The 25322-nt window shown below is 34.7% G+C and overlaps 2 protein-coding genes and 1 pseudogene across 4 annotated transcripts; 1 reads left to right on the top strand and 2 right to left on the bottom strand.

The window, feature by feature from the left end:
• Positions 1-4509: 4509 nt before the first annotated feature.
• Positions 4510-6118, top strand: LOC147395472 (zinc finger A20 and AN1 domain-containing stress-associated protein 4 pseudogene; annotated as a pseudogene). 2 transcript variants are annotated; one of them, XR_015180742.1, is made up of 3 exons: positions 4513-4661; positions 4756-4877; positions 5307-6118. The product of XR_015180742.1 is annotated as a zinc finger A20 and AN1 domain-containing stress-associated protein 4 pseudogene, transcript variant X1 (transcript). The 2 variants fall into 2 exon arrangements; XR_015180743.1 differs by lacking the exon at positions 4756-4877 and having other exon boundaries at positions 4510-4661.
• A 4668-nt stretch (positions 6119-10786) lies between these two features.
• Positions 10787-15980, bottom strand: NFU4 (NFU domain protein 4). The gene is made up of 7 exons (XM_086450292.1): positions 15651-15980; positions 13222-13383; positions 12852-13027; positions 12621-12724; positions 12387-12498; positions 11910-11992; positions 10787-11022 (listed from the first exon to the last, which is right to left on the bottom strand). Exons 1-6 carry the CDS (start codon positions 15859-15861, stop codon positions 11924-11926), a joined length of 834 nt encoding a protein of 277 aa, XP_086306418.1. The 5' UTR covers positions 15862-15980; the 3' UTR covers positions 10787-11022; positions 11910-11923.
• Positions 15981-17447: 1467 nt separating this feature from the next.
• On the bottom strand, positions 17448-24280 carry LOC147395474 (purple acid phosphatase 22-like). Its single transcript, XM_086450291.1, has 5 exons — positions 23927-24280; positions 21998-22289; positions 18952-19520; positions 18776-18864; positions 17448-17834 (listed from the first exon to the last, which is right to left on the bottom strand). The coding sequence occupies exons 1-5, from the start codon at positions 24194-24196 to the stop codon at positions 17612-17614; spliced, it is 1443 nt and encodes a 480-aa protein (XP_086306417.1). The 5' UTR covers positions 24197-24280; the 3' UTR covers positions 17448-17611.
• Between the last annotated feature and the right edge of the window lie 1042 nt (positions 24281-25322).

The following is a 25322-nucleotide window of genomic DNA, read 5'->3' on the forward strand; positions in this document are numbered from 1 at the left end:
AACATGACTGACTAAGAGTTCAAATCTTATTACGGGTTGTTGGGCCCATATGGATTATCAAATTGAAAATCCAGCACCACAACTTTCTAGGCTTCGCAATTAAACCTATATTCAAATTCAAATTATAAAAAATAAAAAATAAAAACTTTTTGAACTTGATCGAAGGTGTTGAAAATTGACGGATATCGAACTCCCATATTTAAAATAAAAATTCAACAGTGAAAATTAACTTCTTCTTCTTTTCTATTTTTTCAAAGTACCTTAAACTTTGTCCTTGATAATCCTATGGCATCAGATAATGTTTTTGAATGCGATAACTTATTGCAGTTAGGATCACCATCAACTTGAACTTCAAGATGTGGAATCTCACTCCAAGGTTTAGTGGGTAACAAACTTCATAAAGTAAGATTCCTTAGAGTTATCAAAACTATAAGGGAGGTTTTTTTTTTTTTCTTTTTTTAATATAACTGCAAGAAGTTAAATAATATGGAGTGGAGGTCTAAATTAATTTTCTTTTTTATATTTTAATAAAAATAAAAATTAATTTTTTTATAAGAAAAGAAAAATAAATTTTTTTTTCAAGGAGAGAAGATAGATGATTATCTAAATATTTAAAATAACATTAATGTATAAAAATTATAAAAAAATAATATATCTACGATGATATCCATAATTAATATATCACATTTATGATTAATAATTAAAACATTATCATATCTATTGATTAGAAATCACCAATCAAATTTATCGTTTTATGTAAACATCCTCAATTGTGTACGTAGGAATAACTAATAAGGCCAAATTTCCAACATTGCTGACGTGTCGACCACCGCCTCAGGTCTTCGAGAAGCTGTCACATTTCTTCTTCTTTTAAATTTTAAAAAACTAATCCAAATAAATACATAATTTACTCTTAAAATAAATTAATTTAGCAGGAACAAGAGTCTCAAATCCGTGGGGAATTCTATGCCACGTGGAACTTACCTGGTATAGAGTCTGGATTACGTAATAATGACGTGAAGCATGAAATCACGGGCCCACTTAATTATTGCTCAACACATCAAATATCGCAGATGTGGTTCATTTCGACCGTGGATTAGTTTGACTTTTATTGCGTACGTTAAACAAGGTAGGGCCAGATATTTGTGAGTCTGTGGACCTAAAGATTGTACCACGTGTCATTTTCAGGTTTAACGATGTTGAATTTTGAAGAACCGAAGGATCATTAAAGAATTCTTAGACCGTGGATCAGCTTGACTTTTATTGTGTAGGTTAAATAAGGTAGGGCCAGATATTCGCAAGTCTGTGGGCCTAAAAGATTGTGCCACGTGTTATTTTCAGGTTTAACGATGTTGAATTTTGAAAGACCGAAGGATCATTAAAGAATTCTTCATTTTTATTATTTTATGCGTTGGTTGGAGGGTAATGTTTTACAAATGTCCTTAGTTTTTAGCCTAATTACAGAATTGCCAGTCCTGGTCGGCAATGGCGCTTTCATGCAAATAATTCATTTTCAAGCAGCAAAAGTTGACTAACACGTCAACCGTTGAAGTTTTCTCAAATTTAAACCGTTGGATTCAATTAATACATTCTTTTATCGGTCAAAATGACCAGTCATTTAGTTATTGTCGTTGTACACGGCGTGTCAAACGAGCGGCAGAGATGACAATAAGCCTAGAAGCGCTTTTGAAAATTTTAAAAATAAAGAGTCGTGATAATTTGACTTACCCACATGGCATACTCAATCGAATCCTTTGATTGACCTGTTCGGAAGAGAATATCTGCTCTCCTTGAGATACAGAACTGCACTTTTTTAATGAGGGAATGCAATTATGTATCCCGAGGAGAGCAAATCTATGATTCCGAATAGATCACGTCTTGGGTATGGTTAAGTATGCCACATGGGTAAGTCAAACTATCACTATTCAAAAATGAAATATCATTTGATGACCATAGAAAGGGTCAAATAAGAATCGGAGGTGGTGTGACTCTCATTTGTTAATGTAGGACATACCATTGGACGTATTCTAGGTCAAGTCCTTTATCTATTTGTTGGTATTGGGTTGATGGGTTGGAATTCAACAACCCACACTTAATGGGGGGTAATAGAGTAAAGATAATAAAATTATATTGAAAAATGGGTAGAATGGTAAAGACAATAAAATTGGAGGGATATTTTTTTTTCAATACTGATAAGATTTAAACTCAAGTTACTAGTATCATCACCTAAAGACTTTACCAACTAAGCTGGTTGACATTTACAATATAAATTTGGAGGAATATTATTGAAGAAGGGGTAGAAAGGACAAAATGGTATTTTTAGAACTAAATTATAAAATAGGGAATGAAATTGAAATTATTCATCGAGATTCATGGTCAAATTAAATCTCAACCCCAACTTATGTTAGGATAACCATTAGGAAGAGGAAAAAACTTTGAAGCAACTAGACCATTTCAAAATTTTGAAGAAACACTCCTTTCACCAACACATGTGGTGTTTCCAAGGAGGTATCTAAAATATTTATAAAAGAGTAAGGATTTGAAATAAATCCAAAACGTGATCACCTTTTGATGAAATTCCCATTTCAACAACTTGTTCATTTTAATTCTCATAACATGAAGAACGAGCTTGTAGGTTTTTCAAAGTGATAGTAACAAGATCACAAATTTTTTTTTCAAAATGATAATCTCAATAGTCGTAAAAGTGACAATTTTGTCGATTCGTATCGACCGCACTACCTTAAACCAGTGAGATCGTTACATTGCAAAACATATGATTTGGATTTTCATGTGTTTGGGAATTAAAATGAACAGTGAACATAAATCATTTTTTTTTATATTCAGCTCACGAAGTGGTAATTTACCCAAAATAATTCCTACATTATTACAACCATTTAAACTCTATAATAATACTAGAGTTTATCCATGCCTATGTCACAAACTCACGATTATCCTCTTTAGGGTGAATGGAGTAAAACAAGAAAAAACAAAGTTGTAAGGGTATTATTGGGGAAGGGATAGAAGGGTGAAACGACGATGTTAGAAGAGTAAAAAAAATAAAGTTAGAAGGGTTTTATTGAAAAATAGAAAAAAAAGAAAGATAATAAACTTGTAGGGGTATTTTTAAAATGGGGTAGGAAGGTAAATGCAAAAAATTGGAAGAGATATTCCTGAGAATGGTGCAAAGAAAAGTGAATAAAATTGAAATTATTTATCGATATTCGTGATGGGATTAAATCTCAACACTTACTTATGTAAGGGATAAACAATGGGATGATAACCTTTGTATTTTATTATATGTATGTACTAGACTTTGCTCGTTCCCATGACATGGTCATCCTCTTTAGGGTTATTAGGTTAAAAGAGGAAAAACGACAAAGTTGTAAAGGTAAGGTGATAAAAGTGGAGGCTTATTATTGGAAAGAGGTTAGAAAAAAAATAGATTGAAGGGGTATTATTGAAAATTGGGTAAAAGAAAAAAGACAATAGAGTTAAAAATGTATTATTGAAATAATTGTGATAAACACACGTGATCTGTACACAACTAAGGTGGCAAAAGTAAAGATCCATAAATCTTTTTCTTCGAGATATAAAATGCAAAGATCTACGATTTTGTGAACACCCTTGCCACGTTAGTCACATACAAATCACGTATGTGTCATCGTGTCGTTTTATCATTAGTTTTATTGAAAGAGAGAAGAGAAAATAAACAATAAAACTATTTCTCAAGATTCATGGGGAAATTAAATTCCAACCCTTGCGTATGTAAAACATAAATATTAGAAAACGAGCCGTTGTGTTTTATTATATATATACTAGAGTTTGATGTGCTTACAACATGATGATCCTCTTTAGGATTAAGGAGGTAAAAAAAGAAAAAGACAATAATGTGGTAGGAGTATAATTAAAGAATGACAGAAAAAGAAAGAAAATAAAGTTGAAGGGGTATTATTAGAAAATAGTAGAAGAGAAAAGACAATAAAAATGAAATAGTTTTACTGAAAAAGGACGAGAGAGGATAAGAGAAAAAGGAAGAACAAGTGATACTCCAACGCTCTTTTTGAACACTCCCTTCACAAGATCATAAATCCTTTGCATTGGGATATACAAGGACAAAGATTTATGATTCCCTAAATTACTAGGTCAAAAATCGTACAAAAAAGAGCATCTGATCATCATAATTCAAAAAAGAATGAAGTTAAAATTATTATGTAGAGGAAAATTAAATCCCAACCATATGACATCAACGATAAACATTAAAAAGAATACCGTCGTGTTTTATAAGTTTTGTTAACGTGTGCCCTAAGATGCATTAAATACACATTGAAAATAAGCATTTGGGGGTATTTTGGTAAAAAAAGTTATTTGAGGTAGTAAAATTTGTTGTACGGTGTATTTAATGCATCTCAACGTGTGCCCTTAGGGCACATGTTAACATGATCCGTGATTTTCTTTTTAGCTTTAATTAACAACGCTCCAAAGGATAGATGGTGGAGTTGAAAATAATTCGAAAAATAAGGGTAATTTAGAAAAAGGTGGATGTTTTAAACTTTCGCGAGAAGATGGAATCTAGTGGAAACCAAGAATTAAAAAACCGCTCGTTGTGTTATTGGTAGGGAAATCGGTGGTTTTGCTTAGAGGAAAAGATAGGGACTTGAGAGGTTCGCCTCCCTAAGCTTGTCCGCCTCATCAAATTTCCTTTTTTTCTTTCTCTCTAAATTATTATTTTTTAACTTTTTATTTTTATTTTATTAGATTGGTTGTAGAAAATATATACAAGGAACAGAGAAACCAAGAACAACAGAACCGAGTTTTTTTTTTTTCTTCCATTTCGTTTCGTCGTTCGAATCGGTGAGATTTTCAAAGCTTTTAAAAAGGTAAAATCTCTTCTTCGATCTGATATTGTTTGAGTTTATTGTCTATTCTTCCAGATTTTCTTCGTTTGGTCGATGTTTTAGAAACCAAGAAATTTGTGATTGTTTTTATTTGATTTTAAATCCGATCTCGTGATAGGTAGATGTGTTCTCCGAACCAGTTTTCCATAATTTTTATTTTTTCTTTGTAATTTTTTTACTAACCCTAATATTAAAGGATTCCTCGAGATCTCAGGTGCAAATCTTTGAATCTTCTGGTTTCTTCATGTTCCAATCTCGATCTTCAAATAATGTTTTTTTTCTTTTTTATGTTTCTGTTCTATTAATATCTTAGATATTCATTTTTTTTTTCTTTAAAATAACTGATTTTCTTAAACAAAACCTCCAATTTAAAGAAAAAAATCATTTTTAATCATTTTTTTGTGTGTGCAGATTTTCTTTATTATTATAGATCAACCGCGAAGGAAGAATTGAAGAAGATCAATCAAGAAAATGGCGGAAGAACAGAGATGCCAAGCTCCTCCTGAAGGCCATCGTCTTTGCGCCAACAACTGTGGATTCTTCGGAAGTCCTGCAACCCTAAATCTTTGCTCCAAATGTTACAGAGATCACTGTCTCAAAGAAGAACAAGCTTCCTCTGCAAAATACGCAGTCGAGAAATCTCTCTCTGCCCCCTCATCTTCCTCACCCTTACCTTCACCATCCATCACTCCTCTATCTCCTCCCGCCATAACTCTCCCCGGATCTGCCGAAGATAACCGGACTCCGGCAACTCTTATCGGAGACTCATCTCCGTCTGATCTCCCTCCACCAGCATCATCCCAGCCGAATCGGTGCTCTACTTGTCGGAAACGTGTCGGACTTACCGGATTCCGGTGCCGTTGCGGAATCACTTTCTGCGCGTCTCATCGGTACCCAGAAAAGCATGGATGCGAGTATGATTTTAAGGCGGTTGGGAGAGAAGCGATCGCCAAGGCTAATCCAGTCGTTATAGCTGAGAAGCTCGACAAGATCTGATCTGATCTGATCCAATCCAATCCAATCTTGACCGTTGATTTGATCTATCAGAAGGTTAGATTGGTAATTTCAATACTGGATAAGGATCTGTGATCTGTCATTATAGCCGGCTGGCGGTGGTTATAAACGCCGTCGGTGGCTGACGTGTCCTGGTTGTGCTTGTAAAACTCTCTTTTTTATCTTATTTTTAATTTCTCTTTTTTAATTTTTATTTTTATTTATTTTTATGTGGCTTGTGGAAACTTTCTCGTGTGTGTGAAATTTCGTTTTAGTTTCCATTATTTTTAATTATCTTGCCTAATATTCCACTAATTTTCTTTATTTTTTTAAAGAGAAATTCTATTGCCACACCAACATTTAGTAGTTGTTTACGTAAGTAAAAGTTGGTGTGTTAATAGCAACTCTTTTTTTAAATTGATAAATATTTTTTAATTTGTCAAATAAAATAAAATAAAATAAAATATGGCTGGCGTGGTGGGGGCGTAACTACGTCGGCGTGGTTTTGGTCCGTACGTAATTGGGGGTTGGTGCGGTGCGACAGCTGTCGTCGATAACTTTGATATTCTTTTTATGTCCATTTCTTTTTGGCTCTTGGGGTAATAAATAATAATAAAATCTTTAAGGTACCGCTCCGGAATTTTTTGAAATTAGAGATACACCCAATTTTCCAGATACTCTTGTACTTGTCTTCAGGCCATAGTCATGATCATCTCCTTTTCAAATAATCAATGATGGGCTGGTTTTGTTTTTTTTGCTTTTGAAAAGAAATTGTTCACACCTTTTATTTTGATTTCTTTAGGAGTAAATTTTTTATTTTTATTTTTTAAAATTATTAAAAAGATCTATTGAACGAACTTGTTTTATTTTATATTTTTGGTTCTTTAAGAGAGATGATTAGATTAGAAATATGTTAAGTAGTGGTAAAGTCACCGTTGTGGTGTGGGGAGCGTATGTTGTTTGGCTACACTTTTATGTGTTTGGACGCATTTGAGGCGCACTTTGCACAACGACATTGGTTCAAGGAAGTGAGTGACATTTTTATGGTCACCTGTCACATTAATGGATGATTTATTAATTAGAGTCGTGTTGGGTTTGTATTGAAATTGACATCGTTTTACATGTGGTGTGCATGGAATCATAGATGCTTCTCATTTGTATCTTGATGATCAGCATCTATGGTTCTGTACACATCCACATGGGCAGTATGACTTGAGCATTTTTTCTATTAATTGTTGATTGCCAGTAATTGGAATGGGTGGGATGCATTACTTTGTTTGTAGTGATTTGCACATTTCATTTCGTTCGTCCATTCCTGCATCTCTAGTGATTCTGTTTGGAAATGATGTGGTGATTTGAATTAAATAATTCGTTATGCGAATGAATATGATCCAACTAGAGTTGGTTGTGGTGGTATGGTTGAAGGGTTACATCAGTTTGGAATAATTGAATTTGAAATGGGTATGAATGTGTACATTGAGACCTTTTAGCATATCATATGGCCTCAGAGCAACTCCAACCCTAGGCTCTAAATTGGCATTTTCTTTGAATTTAGAGAAGATATTCTCCTCTGAACCAATTTGTACTCTAATCGATCATCCTTCTAAATCACTATTCATTCTTTAAATTAGAGATTAAATAAAAATAAATAATGAGTAAAAATTATATTTTATAAAAAACATAAATGAAAAAATGACTTTTATGTAAAAAAGTGAGAATAAAATGGGTATTTAAAATAATGAATAGTGATTTAGAGATAAATTTTAAAATTTATTGATATCTCTAGATTTAGAGTTATGGATAGTGATTAGAGGGATTGTCAGAGATTTAGAGACTGGTTGGAGCTAGGTTGGAAAGTCTCTCTCTCTCTCTCTCTCTCTCTCAATATAAAGATTTAGAGACTTGTTGGAGTTGCTATCGAGGATTAAAAATTGCCATTAGAGAGAGTTAGGAAAAAAGAAGTGTAATTCTAATATGATTGACTATTCTCTCTCAAAATTTAAAGATTTAGAGATTTGTTGGAGTTGCTCTCATAGGATTAAAAATTGCCATTCAAGAGACTAGGGAAAAAAACAAAGTTTAATTCTAATATGATTGACTATTCTCACTTTTTTGTTTTCTAGTAGGTGTGATTAGGTTTGCAATCGAATCGTGCACGCATGTGGTTCATGCTCGAAGGGGTGACAAAATTCTTTGAAAGAAATTACACTTTGATAGATTTAAACCAACCAAAAACTCTTACTTCTACGTGAAGATTTGAAGTTCAAGGGACTGAATTCAAGGTTGGAGATGTGGGTAAAAAAAATTTCCCTTTAGAATTTCAAAGCGTACTATTCTAAAGAAAAGAACCCAACGTAGGTTAGCGACTCAATTTCAATTAGGGGTGTAATAAGTAAAAGTTGGGGTGCTAATAGTAGCTCTCTTAATAATATATAAAAGAGCACTTATATGTCAAGACTGAAGAGGGCATGGAAATTCAGAAAGTGTCTCTTTAAAATTTGACCAAAACATGGAGGGGGTATGTCCAATAACTTAAATTAAATAATAATTTATAATAAATAATAATAAAAAAAAAGAAAGAAGAATAATGAGTGGGTATGATAAATACTTTTTTTTTTTTTCCTTTCTAGAATTCACCGACAAAAAAAGTAACTTTTAAGTGATAGAAGCATGTAGTCTTCGTAAATGGCGATTTACTTTCCCTATGACATATGTGTTGTCCATCTGTTAGTCTTTTCTTTTTAACCTTGCGTGGAGCCATTTTTGACATTTATTTTATGTGATGGTGACTCGGTATCTTTTATGACTTTTCATTTAAATGATGAAAAAGTTACGGCAAAAGCAAAAGATTTGGAGAGAAATGATAATGGACAATGAAGAGAGGTTTCAAACTCATTACCATTTCACATGGATGTTAGGTTTGGTTTGATCCATAGAAATGAAAATCTGGTTTTCAATTTTAATCATGGTTTAGAAACTTGATCGAGATCGACCGAGATGACTCGAATGATTTATCCCAATATCGGTCATGAGCTATCAAGATGTCTCGAAAGATCAATTTGAAAAGAAGATTACTTTCTCGAGTGCTAAATTATTCCCCGAGTCATCGTTTTCAGGAGTTAAATCCGACAAGTGATGTTAATTCTAATATCATTTGATAATAACTTTACCATTACACTTGAAGCACCTTGGCTTACAAGAGATGTATCAATCGAACAATTTAGATAATAAATTCACCTATTTCTAAATAAAACACAATTCACATTTATCTTAGGGTTTTCTTTTTAGAAAGTAATTGGGGGAATTAAGTGGATTCTCAATCGTGAAAAAAGAATTACAACCTCATAGAGGATTGTCCTGTAATTGTCTATTTTGTTGCTAAGCAAGCAAGGGATTAGTGGATAATGAATCTGAAGATGGGTTCAACAGGATTTGAACCTAAGTCATGAGTTCAACTTTCCTCAAACCTTTACCACTTAGTTAAGTGGCACCTTCGATAAAGGGTTTGTCCCTTTGCATTCACTTTAACAATACAATTAAGCCAAATGATAAAACGACACACTAACACATATGCGGCAGAAGTGGCAAGGGCACAAAATTATAGATCTATTTCCTTATGTATCCTGAAGAAAAAGATCTATGATTCTGTGCCCTTACCACGTCAGTCGTGTATATATCGTGTACGCTTCAACATGTCCCTTTATCACGACTTTACAATTATGTTTGAGGAGGAAAATTCATGGGATATAAAGTAGAGCTCTACTCAGAAGAGAGGAGTTTTGTAAGAAAATCAACTAGCCTGTTTATTTCTCTAAAGACAAAAATGAGAATGAAATTTCTTCAATTACATGGAAAATCAAAATCCTTGAAATTTTGAAGTGCGGAATCGGTCACCATGGTAAAAAGATTCCTCAACTGGATTACTAGAAGAGAAGAGAGAGAGATGGATTTCATTTTCCAATGATATTGGGGTGAGAAAATGAAATCCAGCCTATAGCAAATTTTTGGGTAAGGGTGGCTAATGGGAAATCAAACAATTTCCCACCCAATTTTCATGTCCAATCAAATACACCCTTATAGAGAAAGGGTCCCGTTCCCCACCCTAAGCTTTACCCTACACTTTAACAAACGTGTTTTGTCCTACATGGGTTAGAAGTTTTGGAATAGGCTGATTTTTGGTGAGGATGATCTTTATGGTGAGACGATCATCCTCATCAAAAATCAGGTCATTCCAAAACTTCTAACCCCATCAAAAATGGTTTACAAAAAATGGACGGTCCACGATTTTTCAACTTGTAAACATGGGGCTAAAAATTTCGGAATGGGCTGATTTTTGGTGAGGATGATCTTCTAATCATAGAGATCATCCTCACAAAAAATCAGCTCATTCCAAAACTTCTAACACATGTAGGACAAAACACGTTTGTTAAAGTGTAGGGTAAAGCTTAGGGTGTCGAACATTTCCCATAGAGAAATTCTACTGTCTTACCAACTTTTTCTGACAACACCCCAACTAATAAAATTAAATATGTAAGACCATGGAGGGATAAACACACACTTTAATCTCTAGGATAAGAGAACTCTACCAAAAGAAACAAAGAAATGTAAAAGAAAAGAGAGAGGTAGATGAAATGAAAACCCTAGAAGAAGAAAACTCCATTTTCATGAAAGAAGATATATAAGAGAAGAGTGGCAAAGCACCTACCCTCCCTCCCTCTCTTAGAACCTTGGAAACATTTTTTATTGCTCAACTTTTGAAACCACTCATTGAATCCACCCATCTCTTTAAAATTTTCTCTCATAATCTGAATTTGGAGATAATTTGGATATTGTTTTAAATTAAAACATAACTTCTCTCTCAGGCTGTCAAGCAAATTTAAAAAGAAAAAAAAGAAAAAGACATAAATAAACATCTCTCTTCCTCCACTAATTACACCAGTTGTCACTTATTAGATAAACAGCTTAACATCAAATGTTTAGAACAACAAAATTGTAGGAGGGGTTGTTTTTCTAGCCACTTGGAGGAGGGTTGACGTGGCTAATGCAAACAAACCCAATCTCTGCATTTGCCATGTGGCAATGCCCTTGTTCATGTTGCCATGTCATACCAAGTATTGAGCTTCTTCCCCTACAACTGGCAATTTAAACCATTATTAAAAAAAATGCGAAAACAAATAAACAAACAAGCCCTATGTTTGCCACCTCGACCAGCACATATAAGAAACCCCAACCTATAGTATATAGGGTGACATGAGTCTGGAAATGAAAATATTTTGATAATTGTTAAAATACATATAATTTTGCGAGATTTCTATTTTTTTGAGTTTAGGATTTTCTATAAGCCTAATCATAATTGTAAACAACTACTGAAATTGCTTGAACAAGTGACATAATGTTTTGTAATGTTGAGATTATAAATTGAGCCAAACCTTGGTAGTAATCTTTGAAGAAAGTGTTTTAATCTTTAATTGGGGTGATAAATAATTTAAGAAATAGGAGTGTAATACGTAAAAGTTGGGGTGCCAAAAGCAGCTCTCTAAAAACAGATGTGAAAACACAACGACAAATGATCAAACTACCATAAGCAATCATTTGAAATAAGAAAATGAATGTCAATAACATATTATTCAACAAAGAATGTTAAATGGAGATTTCGCTGGGGTTTCGTTTGAGGATTTTGTTTTTTGATGGGATGCATTATGTGAAGCGTAGTTCTTTAGGGTTTTGGCTTGTTTTCTTTTTGTTGCTTTGTATTTCTGTTTTCGGGGCCATCTTGGCCTCCTTCTTGCTCTTTGCTTTTTTTTAATCAAATATAAACTTAAAACAAAATAACATTCTTCATCGAAGATGCATGCATCGATACAAAAGAATAATAGAACGTCAAGTGGGAAACCTAACTTGTGCATATAAGCTTAAATTGAACTTGACCAAATCGTTACAAATCCAGTGATTCTACTTTTGTTGAACATTTGTGACATTATGCACTGATGCTAGATGGAGAAAGCTGAAATAGAAAAATACCCCTTTCATGAGTGTCAATCCATTTGGCCGCTTAAGGTTGCATCCTCTTCTTCATCATCGAGCTCTTGTTCTACACTTTTTACCTGCAAATGTAAGGTTTCCAGAAGATGAGATAGAATAAAAAAAGGGACAAGAAGACAGTGGGTGGATTCTTCAAAATATCACATTTGAGTTCACATATATTATGTTGGATTCCTAAACGAATCAATTTGATCAGGGTGACAACTCAACCAAGTAAAGGTACCACAAGTCTAAAGAGCTGTTTGGACACAAATATATTCCCGAGACAACAAGAGTAAGATGTGTACATAGCAGATCAAATGTTTCAGGAGCAGTGTACATGAAAAATGCCTTAAATTTTTCTTTAGATTTCCTTATTTCTCTTCGTCAGGAACTAAGATTAATCTTTATGACATAGGTGTTTCAGATTATGATGATTGATATGTGAGTTTGTAAATCTAACACAATAGTTGTTACCTCAGGTACATAATGCATGAGCATGTTTTCAATGCCAGATTTCAGAGTGACAGATGAGCTAGGGCAGCCACTACAGGCTCCTTGCATCTTCAGCTTTACTATTCCCGATTCTCTGAGAAAAAGCAAAAAGCAAAGACATTAAGGGTCAGATGGGATACTATTTCAAAAACCAATTCAACTATAATCTCAGACCTCAACATTCAACAAAAACATTAAGATAGAGAAGAAACCCACGGATCAAATCCTCGGTACTCGATGTCCCCACCATCATCTTGTACTGCAGGTCGAATACGAGTCTCCAGCAATTCTTTGATCATTGCAACAGTTTCTGAATCATCCTGAACAAGCTAGGGTAAGTTACGATTCTTGCTGTGCATAACATATGAAGTTACATATTATGAGAAATAGAAGCCCTAGTTCAATGCAACCATTTAACTAAAGTTCGAAAGAATTTTAAAAGCATACCTCATGGATAGCTGTGTCCATAGAAGATGCAACATTGGAGTCCAAAAACAGTGGCTGCCCAGAAGTATAGAAATCCATGATTGCTGCGAAAATTTCGGGTTTTAGAAAGTCCCAAGAAGCTTCTTCTGACTTGGTAACAGTTACAAAATCTGATCCAAAGAACACTCGAGTAATTCCTGTATTCACAGTATGAAATGTGGTTAGTCCAAATTTATTAACCCATTTCTCTTACCATCTCTAATGAAAAAAAGGAAGCAAAACCAAAGTTTCACTTACGAAAGCATGATATAAAAATAAAAACAAAAACATAACAGTTTTGTGCTAGTTTATAGAGACAGAAAAAGAATAAGTAAAAATAAGGCAAGAATACCATCAATGCCATAAAGGGCTTTTGCTAATGGTGAATTCATGGCCGAACGAGCATTCGGAAAGTCTGCACTCCCAACATCCATTACCGGCTTTCCTGGGTAGAACATGAGAGAAGAAGGGTTGGGTGTTGACTGGGTTTGGATAAACATGTTCCTCCTTTGTCCTGGCCAAATTAGCATCAATTTGAGAATTGCCATTAAGTACACTTCTTTAAGTAAAATCAAAACGTTTTAACTTTATAAGACATGATTCAATTCCATGAAAAAAAATCCACATTACCTACCAATCGAAGACAAATGTCATTAATACTAAGTAGATGACTTTACAAAGGAAAAAAAAAAGAGGGGGGGGGGGGGGGGGAGACTAAATGACATCACTAGTTCTCTAATAAAAACTACATGTTTTCCATTTTATCTCCGATTGTTGAATTAGTAAACCATGAAGAGGATGGCAGATTTGTTGAATTTTTCCTATTTCAGGTTCAGTGGTCAAACTAAAGGGAATTTTTACAAGGAAACAAGTCAAACAACAACAATACTTATGGATTGAGATAATAGCTAGATATTGTAAAATTTTGTGTGTGTGTGTGTGTGTTGAGGGGGGGGGGGGGGGGGGGGGGGGTTGAGATAAGTCATTGTTAATGATAATTGTGGAGGGCTAAAATCGTCTTATATTCGGATCGTCTATTCGCACCATCAATGCGCATCTCGGGGTGGACACGTGGCATCATATAAAGAGAATTCTATCTTATTAGGGAATATTCCATATTTAAAAGGATTATTCTCCTTTTTATGAATTGATATTTTAGATAAGGGACAAGGTGGTAAATTGTAATTAATTAGGGTTAAGACTCTAATTAGGGTTTCTCTATTTAAAGGGTGAGAGGCTATTGTAAAGAGGAGAAAAAAAGATGAAAGGGGGAAAAAAGAGGGAAGGGAGAAAAAGAGAGAGGAGGCTATATAACTGGAGATCTATAGTGAAATGGCTCTCCGAGCCCGTGGAGTAGGCACGTTTGCCGAACCACGTAAAAAACCTTTTGTGTTCTTTCTCTTTTTCTTTATTTTTTTATATTATTATTTCTATGATTTATTGGTGAATGATCTTGTCAAAGATTAAATCTTGAGGTCAATCACAAAAATGACCTCCACAATAATGATTTTGGGATAGGGGTCAAACCAGTAAAGAAAATACTCAATTCCATATACTAGATGTGGCGGCCAAAGTAGACCAAAGCAGGTGAGCAGAAAAAGAATGCCTAGATAACCTTGAGACTAGAGTGGATCAGTTCGATAGTATGGTTGTGAATATGATACTACAGGATGAGTGAATCAAATTGCTTGAAGACAGTCACAAGACCCTCACAGAAGATACTATAGCCAGATTTTTATTTTTGATTGATAAGGAAAGAAAAAACAGTAACAACAATCGGGCAAAGTCGAGATGACCCACCCAAGAAAGAAAAGAAAATAAGAAAAAGGAAAAAACAACTACTTAGGAAACTGAAATGGTACAAATGCTATCCCACGGGACAACGGAGTCCTAAAATAAAAACCTTTGAAATTTTTGAAAATCTTGCCCCTATAACCAAATTCAAGGCCCTCCAAGCCCAAATTGAAGACCTTACCAAGGACGGCCATCCTAATACGGGCTGTGGGAGCCATGGGTGAGGGTCAAGAGGAACAACATGGTTGGGTACCAGTACCCTTAAATCAATTTCATATGGAGGTGCCAGTGTTGCCAAGGAGCTAGAAAATCTCTTTGTCGGATATTACACAAGACTTTCAAGCTGTACATCCCGAGTGTTGACTCAAAGGATGCCAAGGTGGTTACACTCAGTACTTCAATGGAGACACCAAGTTGTGATGAAGTATTCAACTTTTGTACATGCCCCATTTATTAAATTACAATATTGTTGTTCAAATTAACCCAACCCAATGTAGTGTGTGATCAAATTATCAAATAGATATTCTTTTTCTTCATTTCAGGCAATTGTTTGAAGCAGATAAAAGTTTTTCTATTTATCTCACTTTCTTTGTACGTCTCTAAATCCAACCAAAATTTCCAAGCTTTTTCACAAAGCATTTGCAACTCCATAATCAATAAAATTTTAGAAATTGCCCAAATTTTTGTAAAGCACGAAACTTTTCATAATCAGTAACAAGTAGAAGTAAATTTACAATTACAGAACCTTCAAAAGCAACCAAAAAAACAGAACCCACACATCAATCACTGCAGAAATCCACGATTTTGATGGAATCGAAGAACCCCAAAACAAAATTTGAACTATATAAGAAGAAACCCACAAAGAAAAACTCTTGAAAAATGTCCAAACCAATAAAACCCAATCACATAAACAACAATAACAATCAAAATTGAGTGAACCCAGAATCCAAAACCAAAAAAAGAAAAAGAAAAAGAAAGCAAACTAACCTCCCAAACCACTCCATATCGTTGAATTAAAGATGCACTGATTTTGCAGAGAAAAGATGGTTCTTGTTCCTGCTGATGCTGATGTGGTTTTTGTTGTTAAAGAAGAAGAACTAAATAGACGAATCGGGTGAAGCAGAGATTTTTCTTCCCTGTAAGGTTCAAGTCTTCTTCGAGGAAGAACCCGCGTAACCAATCTTACAAACCTCCTCATCAACGTTTTTTTTTTTTTCCTTCTAAATGTTTTTGCGAATTACAGAAACGAACGGAGAGATCTCTCTTTCTCTGCAATTCCTAAAGCGATTAAGCGACTGGAAAACTACAGAACACGAAGATGGTCGATATGGAATATGGATTGACCCAAATAAAGTTGGATCCATAATCGTGTCAAGGGCAACCCAACTAACCGATCAAACGAGTCGTGTTCGGATTGGTGAGATCAACCCATTTAATCCGTTTTATTAGGGTCGGGCTATTTGCATTTGCACCCACCTAAAACCTATTTTGGCTGAGATTTATAGAAGGAAGTGGGTGCACTGAGTAAATATTTTGAGTGTATATAGATTGGCCTTTTGTTAACCTGTGTCCTTAGGGCACACGTTAAAGTCCATTGAATACACCATGAAAATTTAATTCTGCTAAAAATGCCCTCAAAAACTAAATTTATCAAAAAAAAAAAAAAACTTTTGAATGGTTATTGAGGCACCATCCAAAACAATATCCCCTTCCTACAACAACATACGGTGTCTACATGGTATTTTATTATTGGAGTTCAAACACATCATGCTCCGTGCAAGACTTGATTAAGGGCCATAGGTATTTTGAACTCCATACCTTTATTATAGGAAGAACAATGCTGAAGTGACCTCAAGATTTGACCTCACATTGCACACGTTGACGTGAAAGTGTATGGGAATCATAGATGCTTTTTCCTCAAGATACAAGTGAAAAAGCATCTATGGTTCTTATCTACTTTCACGTCAAGATGTGCAATATGAAGTCCAATCTTGAGTTCACTCCAGCATGACTCTTGTAGGAATTGGACACCGTTTTGGATCCTAACTCATGCTCACTTACAAGGTGTTTTTAATGCAGTTTAATGTGTGCCCTTAGGACACATCTTAACAAAACCCTTAATTAATTTGTTTTAGAACTTTATTTTTGTTGTAGAATTTGATTTATGTTTCATGACACTTAATTTATTAGTTGAAGGTAGGTTGGTTGGCATGGTTTATAATCATGTTAAACGTGTCTGAGTTCATGTATTGGAATGAAACCATGGTCGTTTCTAGGTTGTAATTGTGTCTTGTTCATGGGTTATGTATGCCAACATGAATAGGACACAATTCAACATGTTTATTAAATGGGTTACACCGGTCATGTGGTGTTACCTGCTTAATAAACGGGTTGGATTCAAGTCTAAAGACTTGGAACACAATTATTGAGCAGCTCGGGTTTGGAGAAGAGTTGTTGTGTCGTGATCACTCTCTCAATCACATTTGGATAGTAAAAAAGTCCAACTCAAAGGGCGTCTTCGGAGAAGAGAAAAACATGGATACATGTCGTCCTTCAAAAATAGCACAATTATCGCCACCCTAAAAGTCATAAGGTAAGAGAATATAAACTCTTTCATTAACAAAAGATGTGTCTCGGGACACTAGAATGGAGGACCAAGTTAAGTTTATCGGACCCAAAGATTCGAGGTTGGCTAAACGAATCATATTCCTCCATTCCACTCAGTCAAAAACTCGACAACATATGCATCCACACACACACACACTCACACACAAAACAAAACTCTTGGTCCAAGTTTCCCCCTCTATCAAACCATAAAACCACTAGGAAGCGCTCTACATAAGGAAAAGTCAGTAATTACGAGTGCAACATATGGGTTTGAAGAGCTTTAAGTACAACATACTAAGTACAAACCATAGGGATTATTATTTGATTCCCTAACGTTTAATTTAAAGTTCTTCATGATGAGGTAGATATTGTTCTTGACCTTGAACACTGCATGCTGAAGACGCGCTTAAGGTTTTAAGCCACACACTGTCACGCACTGTTGAATCGGAATCATCGTTGCGGTGCCAAGACCAGTGGGCGTGAGTTTGGTTTTGTATCCTCAATCGACCATGTCCAAAACTTGCTTCCCGGAACAATGAGAGTGGTGAAGTAGGGGTCTTAAACCTTCAACCATATGAGACCACGAAACAATGTTAATTAACATTTAATGGTTTTGTCACAAGGGTTCATTAGTTAGGGGCTTTGATTTTGGACCTTGAACATGGTTTATTAGTTAAGGCTGAAACTGGGTCGGGCCATAAATGGACAACTTCAATTGGGCCTAAAAGTCCAAGCCCCAAGATGAACGGTGTAATGGCCAGGCCAGATCAAAGACAATTGCAAACAACTATCTCCAGGCTTGGTCTAGCCTGCAAGTATTCAAGCTAATTCACAGGTTGGGTTGGACCCTATCGAGTGGGGCCGCCTGAATGGCCTACCTCTTAAGCCCAAGCACTGCCCTAATTAATTGGGCTTGGAGGGCCTGTCTACTAACACAAACCCAATCTGGGTAGTGTTACTATGCCGATTTAGTTATTGGGCCAGGCTAGGTCAAATTCAAGTTTAGAGGTGGGCTCAGACTTGGAGCTAGGTCATAGACAGCAGGCGAGTTAGCTTCGGGTCATTTAATACCCATCCCGGCCCATTGGCAGCTTTTTCTTTGAGCTTTGAAGCACAATTTAGTCAACAGCCTTACTAATCGTTTTTTCTCAAAATATAAAATTTAAAACTTCAATTTATATATATATTATAAATATTAATGATTTAATATATGATTAATTACTTGACTGAGTCAACTCAGTGCGTCTCTAATTGATTTGACTTGGATACCTAGTCGAGTTTTAAAACATAACTTTAAGGTTATTTTTGATAACACTTCTGATGTTTAAAGTTTGGAAATTAGAAATCAAACTTCATAAATTTCTTCCGCCCCCCCCCCCCCCCCCCTCTTCTTTCATTAGTTTAAAATTTTTAAATTTCGATTCTAAAATCTAAAATCTGAAACGAAACAAACGAAAATAAAACTTCAGAAATGTTTCCAAACAAACTAAGTTTGAAGTACTTACGCCATGGCAAGCCCTTCTCTATTTCCTCCGTCTCCTATTGTCACGTGTATTGGGCCGCATGTGTCAGCCTCCTTGTTGTACACCCTAGTCTGCACACGGAAAAGCCCTTGTTAGTACACCATATAAATGACATAAAATGACGAAAGTACCCATGAGAAACAGAAAAAATGACTTACAAAGCGTTCGTAAGCATGAACATGTCCGGCAAAAACCACATCAACGCGTGCCTTATACAACAAGTCCTCCATTGCTTTTCTCATACTCTCTCCTTCCCCTTGATGGGCAGTATTGGTATTGTACCATGGCGCATGAATCAGCGCGAGTAGCCATGGCGTCTTATTTCTATCAATCTTAGCTAAGTCAGCTTCAAGCCATTTGTACTGAGCCGAGCCAACATCATAATCAGCATAAGATCCTAACATGATGATGTGGACACCAGCAACATCGAACGAGTAATAAAGATTGGAGTGGGACCCACTCTCATCAAACGGCATTGGCCACCTCGAGTTGTAAGCTACGAATGGGTGAGAGTGGATGATGGGGAAGCCTTCGACTTCATGGTTGCCTTGAGTCACCATCCATGGTCGGCGGCTCGCATATGGCTCGACTAACCGTCCAAACGTGTCCCATAGAGGTTGATGGCTATCCGCATAGGATAGGTCACCAGGTAGCAAAAGTACATCGTAGTTGGTTTTGTTAATGTGCAGCAGTGTTGATGCCGTCCACTCGGTCTGCCCTAGATCACCTGTAATAAAGATTACATCTGAGTCACACAAAGTATTGGTCCTACTTGGGATGAGATCTAACGGTTAAGATTTTTCCTTGAGGTCATAGATATGGACTTTAATCAATGGTGGGTAGGGCATACCTAGATTCAATTGGATCAGACGTGGAATCGATCCTAGAAGAGTCGGATAGGATCCTTAACAAATTGGGTTTTATCTAGGGGTGTTCAAAAAATCCTGAACTAGAAAATCCGACTAGATCAAATCAATTTTTTTACTCGAAAACTCGATCAGAACTGATAACTTACCTGAATCGACACCAAACCAATGAGCATTGATTTGGTCTTGGGTTACAGTGCCTAAAATCGAATCCAACCGAACCAAACCAAAATCTGACTAATAATTATTCGATAACCCAAAATCGTGAACCTAGTCTTGACCAAGATTTTATAAGTCCAACCGTCTTGATATATTTTTAAAACTTTATAAATATAAAGTGCTTTCAAACTGAATTTTCATATATATAATTTTGGGATTTTGTAATCGTTTATTCAGTGTTTTTATTTTTTATTTTTTATAGTCATGATAATTTGATTATCCCATGTGGCACACTCATTCAACTCTCCTGATGTGACAAGTTTGAGAACTATGAATCTATATGTCTAGAGATACATAATTCCATCAGGATACACATTTTTATGAGAAAGTGCAGTTTTGTATCCCAAAACATATATATCCTTTCTTGAATTTGTCACGTTAGGAGAGGAGTCGATTGAGTGTGCCACGTGGGATAGTTAGATTATCTTTTGGGAGTAATGATATTCGAATTAGAAAGTCTTCACTGGATTAATACTCGGTTAACAAGATATGAACACGGAATCATATATATATTTTCTTGGGATACATAATTTCACATCTTTTATGAGAATTTGCAGTTATGTATCTCGAGGAAACATATCAATGATCAATATATTTAACATTATAATTTGGTTGAACCGAAAATGTGAAATGTGGAACAGGTGAATACCAAAAATACCCTCGCAACAATCTCTCATAAAAAGAGTTCAAATATCATAGCCGTCGCAAGAAAGTTTTCACTTTTGTAACAAGAAAAGTAGGCGTGGAAATTACGCCATAAATGATGCTGAAGTGAGCTAAAGATAGATTCGTTGAAAAGCGTCTCTTACTAAGGAACTTATAACTATAATCATGATATTTAGTTCAATTTGGGATCTTGTCGATTTTGGGTTCGATTCTAATATACATGAAATCAAGTAATCAAAAATCACTGGTATCCATCGATTTTGATTCTCTAAAATCGAATGAGAAAAAAAGTATTTCAAATCATTATAATAAAAAAATCCTTTAAAAAAGTTAGCATATTATCAATAGAATTTAAAAAAAAAAAAAAAAGTTATAATTTGTCATATTAAAGATACAAATTAATGATTTTTTCAAAAATAAAATTTTATCTTTGTTAAAATTTAAAAAAAAAAAATAGAAGAATAACTCATTTTAAGATCCAATCGAGACAATTTATATGAAAAATTGAAGAATTTTATATAAGATGCAATCATCTTGAAATAAAAAATACCTTAAATCATCTATAGTATAAAAAGATATGACAAAATAAATTGATTTCGGGTTGGATAGAACCTAACGATTCTGGTTCTTATAGGTTTGATTCCATTTTAGACTCAGTTCTAATTGGTTCCAATAAAAATGAATCCAGAATCAGGGTTTTTGGTTCCAGATCTGATTTCGTTTCAGTTAAATGGGTACCCATTGACACACCTAGTTCCTATACACTTTTAGCATGGTTTTAAAACTTGGTTTCGCACCTTGTCTTGTCCAAGCTTAATACCGAGTCATCTCGAATGAGTTTCCCAATACGTTTAAGATGTCTTGTTTAAAAAATAAAAAAATTGAACGTGGGTATTAAATCTCGATAAAAAAAAGTGACTTATGAAATGGTCTAATTCAATTTTGATACCAAGTTAACTTGGGCAACACATCTCGGTTTCGAACTAATTTTAAAACCATGCTTTTAAGTCAGGAAGTACCATGTGAGGTACACTATTGAGATCACTCAGCATGACTATAGGCTAAAGGATTATGATCCTATACTTGGAGGAACTATCCAATACCATGCATACTTCGAGGAATAATTTTTCAAATTTAGTGGATGAAAATCATCAATCATGAAATATAATTTGTGTAGGTCCACTCAAGGTCATTAATGGATCGAATTTAGGTCGGATTGATATAAAATTAGTACTGATTCAATAATAAATAGATTAGACCTAGACCCTCTGACATATGAACCTTGATGTGGCACATGTTAGAAATAAAGATTTTTTCTCGGGATACACAACTCCACATATTTAAGAGAAAGTACAGTTGTGTATCCCGAAGAAATCTATGATTTTAGTACATGCCACATCAGGGAGCGTAAGGGGGTGTATGTCAGAGTGCACATGGGGTGTAAGATATACACCTGCTACGGCAAATTCAATGGGCAACTTGGATGGAGGTGTCTTGAAGCTGAATTCATCCCCGACACCACCACATCGATAGTAATATGTTGTATCAGGATCCAACGGTCCGATCTTAACGTGATGGATCTTGTCTGAGCTATACAAGAAGTACTGGTATGATGTATGTTCTCCGACCGCCGATGCATCGTAATTTGATGGTATTTTACCATATTCAACCATTGATGGCACTCTTTTATCATTTGTAATCCATGAAATTCTCATATAATCTTTTCCTACTAATGAAATGTGAACCTAAAAAGACGAAGAGGAGTACGGTTAGTAACTTCACATGGGTATTTTATTTTGTAGTCCCCAAAAAATGTTTTTTTGAAGGAACAATTGGAATTGTTAACTTCCAAATTCCCCAAGGCCAGAATCCAAAAGTGGGTTAGAAGTCGAAGTTATCGTGAAAAAAAACATGTCGACTTTTCTGCGTGACCAAATATCCCAAAAGGTTTTTTTTTTTAAATCTACGAAAATCCCATAATTTTTTTTTTTTTAGATCGTTAAGTCTGCTCTTAATAGGATTAGTAACTCAGCTTGGTGTTGGTGGGAATTGAACCCTGGTCTATGGTATCATCACGACTTTACCAATTAAGCTAGTTAGACGCATGGTATATAAAAAAAAGGCTTTTTTTTTTTTTTGGTTAAAAAAAATGTCTTGCATCTTTGATGATTAAAAAACATGATTTTTTCATTTGTGATAAAAGAACATCATTTTAATCCCATTTTTTCGGGTTTTTTTTCATAAGATAAAAAAAATTAAACAATTTCTTATTTTTTCAATGTGGAATTTGATATATAATAAAATTTGTTGACTCATAAATGTAAAAAATATGGGATTTGATGATAATAACTTGATTTTATGAATTTTTATTTTATATATATATATATATAGACAGATTTTTTTCTCATTTTCAACGTTTTTTCTAAAGTTTTCCCTTGTCATTTAAAACCTGTACTCCGACTTTGTGACTATGGTTAGACATACCCAAAAAAATAAAATAACAGAAACACACACGCAAACACACACAACTTCAAAACTATTTCTAGCCCAACTAATCTTGGGCCAGCTATTAGATTTAGACTTTATCAAGACTAAAAGATGAATCTTAGAAGAAAATAATCCATAATATTTAACTTAATAATAAAAACTCTCAAATATTTTCTAGAGTTATTAAGCTCGCTAGTAACTAAAATATCAATGGAAGTTGTTTTTCACAAGAATCACAAAATTTCTAAAAGCACTTTTAGATCCTAAAAAGTAGATTTTGAATATTGTAAGTTTGCCACTAGTGACTAAACAATCAAAATTCTTATAGAAAAGATTCGAAGAGAAGTAATTCTATAAAATCACTTGGTTTAGGTTTTATTTGATTTTTACATTTGTTGATGATAAGTATAACTAATGTTAAAAAAAATAGTTATACTCATTAGTTGCTGGTTTCTTTGAACACATATTCATTGATGTCCACTTCCCCCCATCAAAATAGCTTTACAAAAAAATTTTTGGACGATTTACGATTCTTAAACTTATTTTAATGGGGTTAGAAGTTTCGGAATGATCCTCACAAAAAATCATCAGCTTATTCTGAAACTTTTAATTCATATAAGACAAAACAATTCAGCTATGGTGTAAGTTGTCCTTATTAATTCGTGAGGTGCTTTTATAATTATCCTTTCAAAATATCCGACAAGTTATCTTGTTTTTTATTTTGGGAAATCACTCCTCCGGGGTTTATCAGACGAGTTATCCTGGATCATAGAAGAGCTAATTAACGTGATGGATGATTCACATTGAGTATCTCGTCCAAAAACCTTCGAGACCAAGATAATTTGGATGAGTTATTAAATCATGGTTTAATTTGAAAGAGAGAGAGAGAGAGGACCTGTTGTGGATGAGATTCGTGGAGATCATGGTTGGTTGATATAATCTTTCGAGGAGGTGGTCGAGCATATTCATTCTCCTCCGAACTTACAATATGTTGAGATAAGTAGAGAAATAAGAAGGTAAGTAGTACATGTGACGACTGAATCTTCATCTTTGTTGAGAAAGATGAGGAAGAAGAAGAAGAAGAAGAAGAGGGTTGGGGTGCATTAATTATAAAGTTGAGGATGCATATATGGAGCTTATAAAAAGAAATCCTTACTGTTGGCATGAATATAATAGAAAGAAATCAATGGCGTCAAGAAAGAATATTGGAGATGCTTTCAGCAACTCCAACTCCAAAAATTTCTACCCATTATTAGTCAGCTCAGCTTTAGCTTGGCGAACAGGCTAAGCTTTGACGAGTTCATGTACTAAGGGTGTCAGTTAGGGGGCACAATTAAATACCTCACACGGCGTTTTCAGAAGTGGACATCAACGAATATGTGTGTTCAGAGAAAACGGCAAATTTAATCTTATTAATGATGTGTTGGTTTATCGCTTGTTTCACGTGACAATGGTGGGATTGGGGGAGCTTCCGTTAAACTCGGATCAGTATTCCGTACTGCTTAGATCAGTTTTTTGGATTTTTTTTTTTATTATAGAGTATTTAGTTATATTTTAATGATTGTTGAAAGATTAAAGGAGTTTTTATTCACCCACTAACTTTTATTTGTGACACTCTATTGGCACCCCAATTTTTACATATTACACCATAACTAAATTTAAAAAATAAATAAATAATAATAATAGGATGAGAACATTTTCTTCGCTTTGATGGAGAGATATCGAAGAGTGAAGAACACGAGATCAACAAGTCAGAGTAGATGATCATCGTTGATGTCGACTTCTTTTTTTAATTTATGGGTTATTGTTGTATAGTGCTAACAAGTTATTCTCTATGGTATTGCAGGAGAAAAGCTAGGATTTTCTTGTAGTGAGGGCAAACTATGCTTAGTTGTATAGTTGAGTAACTTGAAGATGAATGGTTTTAAGGAGAAATTTCGAGATTTTTAATTGAAGGTTGAAGAAAAGGATACTTAGGTTATTTCCAATTAGTATATGAGAAGGCCTGGTCAAGTGGCAATGTCATCAACAAAAGATTGAAAGAGGAGGAGGAGGGGGAGGGAGGTGAGGGTGTGGGGGAAAATGAGGAGAGAGGTGAGGGAGTGGGGACAAATGGGGCATGTAATTAGTTAAAAATATAAGGGAGTCTTAATGTTCTGTGCGGGCAATTGCCCCCACCAACTCCTTATTAACTCTGCCTTGCCAATTCGTGACTCTTTTTTTTTTTTTTTCAGAGAAGTTTTAAGAGAAGAAATCATTAATAGAGATGGAAGTGTAAAATTTCTGCACCA

Source organism: Akebia trifoliata, chromosome 8 (genome assembly GCF_017979445.1).
Source record: "Akebia trifoliata isolate Shusen 1 chromosome 8, ASM1797944v1, whole genome shotgun sequence".
Taxonomy (NCBI): domain Eukaryota; kingdom Viridiplantae; phylum Streptophyta; class Magnoliopsida; order Ranunculales; family Lardizabalaceae; genus Akebia; species Akebia trifoliata.

Coding starts and splice junctions, on each gene's coding strand:
- NFU4 (XM_086450292.1), bottom strand. CDS start 15,861: ATGAGGAGGTTTGTAAGATTGGTTACGCGGGTTCTTCCTCGAAGAAGA. Junction 13,028..13,221: donor AGCCCTTTATGGCATTGATG/GTATTCTTGCCT, acceptor CTGTGAATACAG/GAATTACTCGAGTGTTCTTT. Junction 12,499..12,620: donor GAGTACCGAGGATTTGATCC/GTGGGTTTCTTC, acceptor GCTTTTTCTCAG/AGAATCGGGAATAGTAAAGC.
- LOC147395474 (XM_086450291.1), bottom strand. CDS start 24,196: ATGCCAACAGTAAGGATTTCTTTTTATAAGCTCCATATATGCATCCTC. Junction 22,290..23,926: donor ACGAATCTCATCCACAACAG/GTCCTCTCTCTC, acceptor TCGTCTTTTTAG/GTTCACATTTCATTAGTAGG. Junction 17,835..18,775: donor AGAGAAGGGCTTGCCATGGC/GTAAGTACTTCA, acceptor ATATGGTTGAAG/GTTTAAGACCCCTACTTCAC.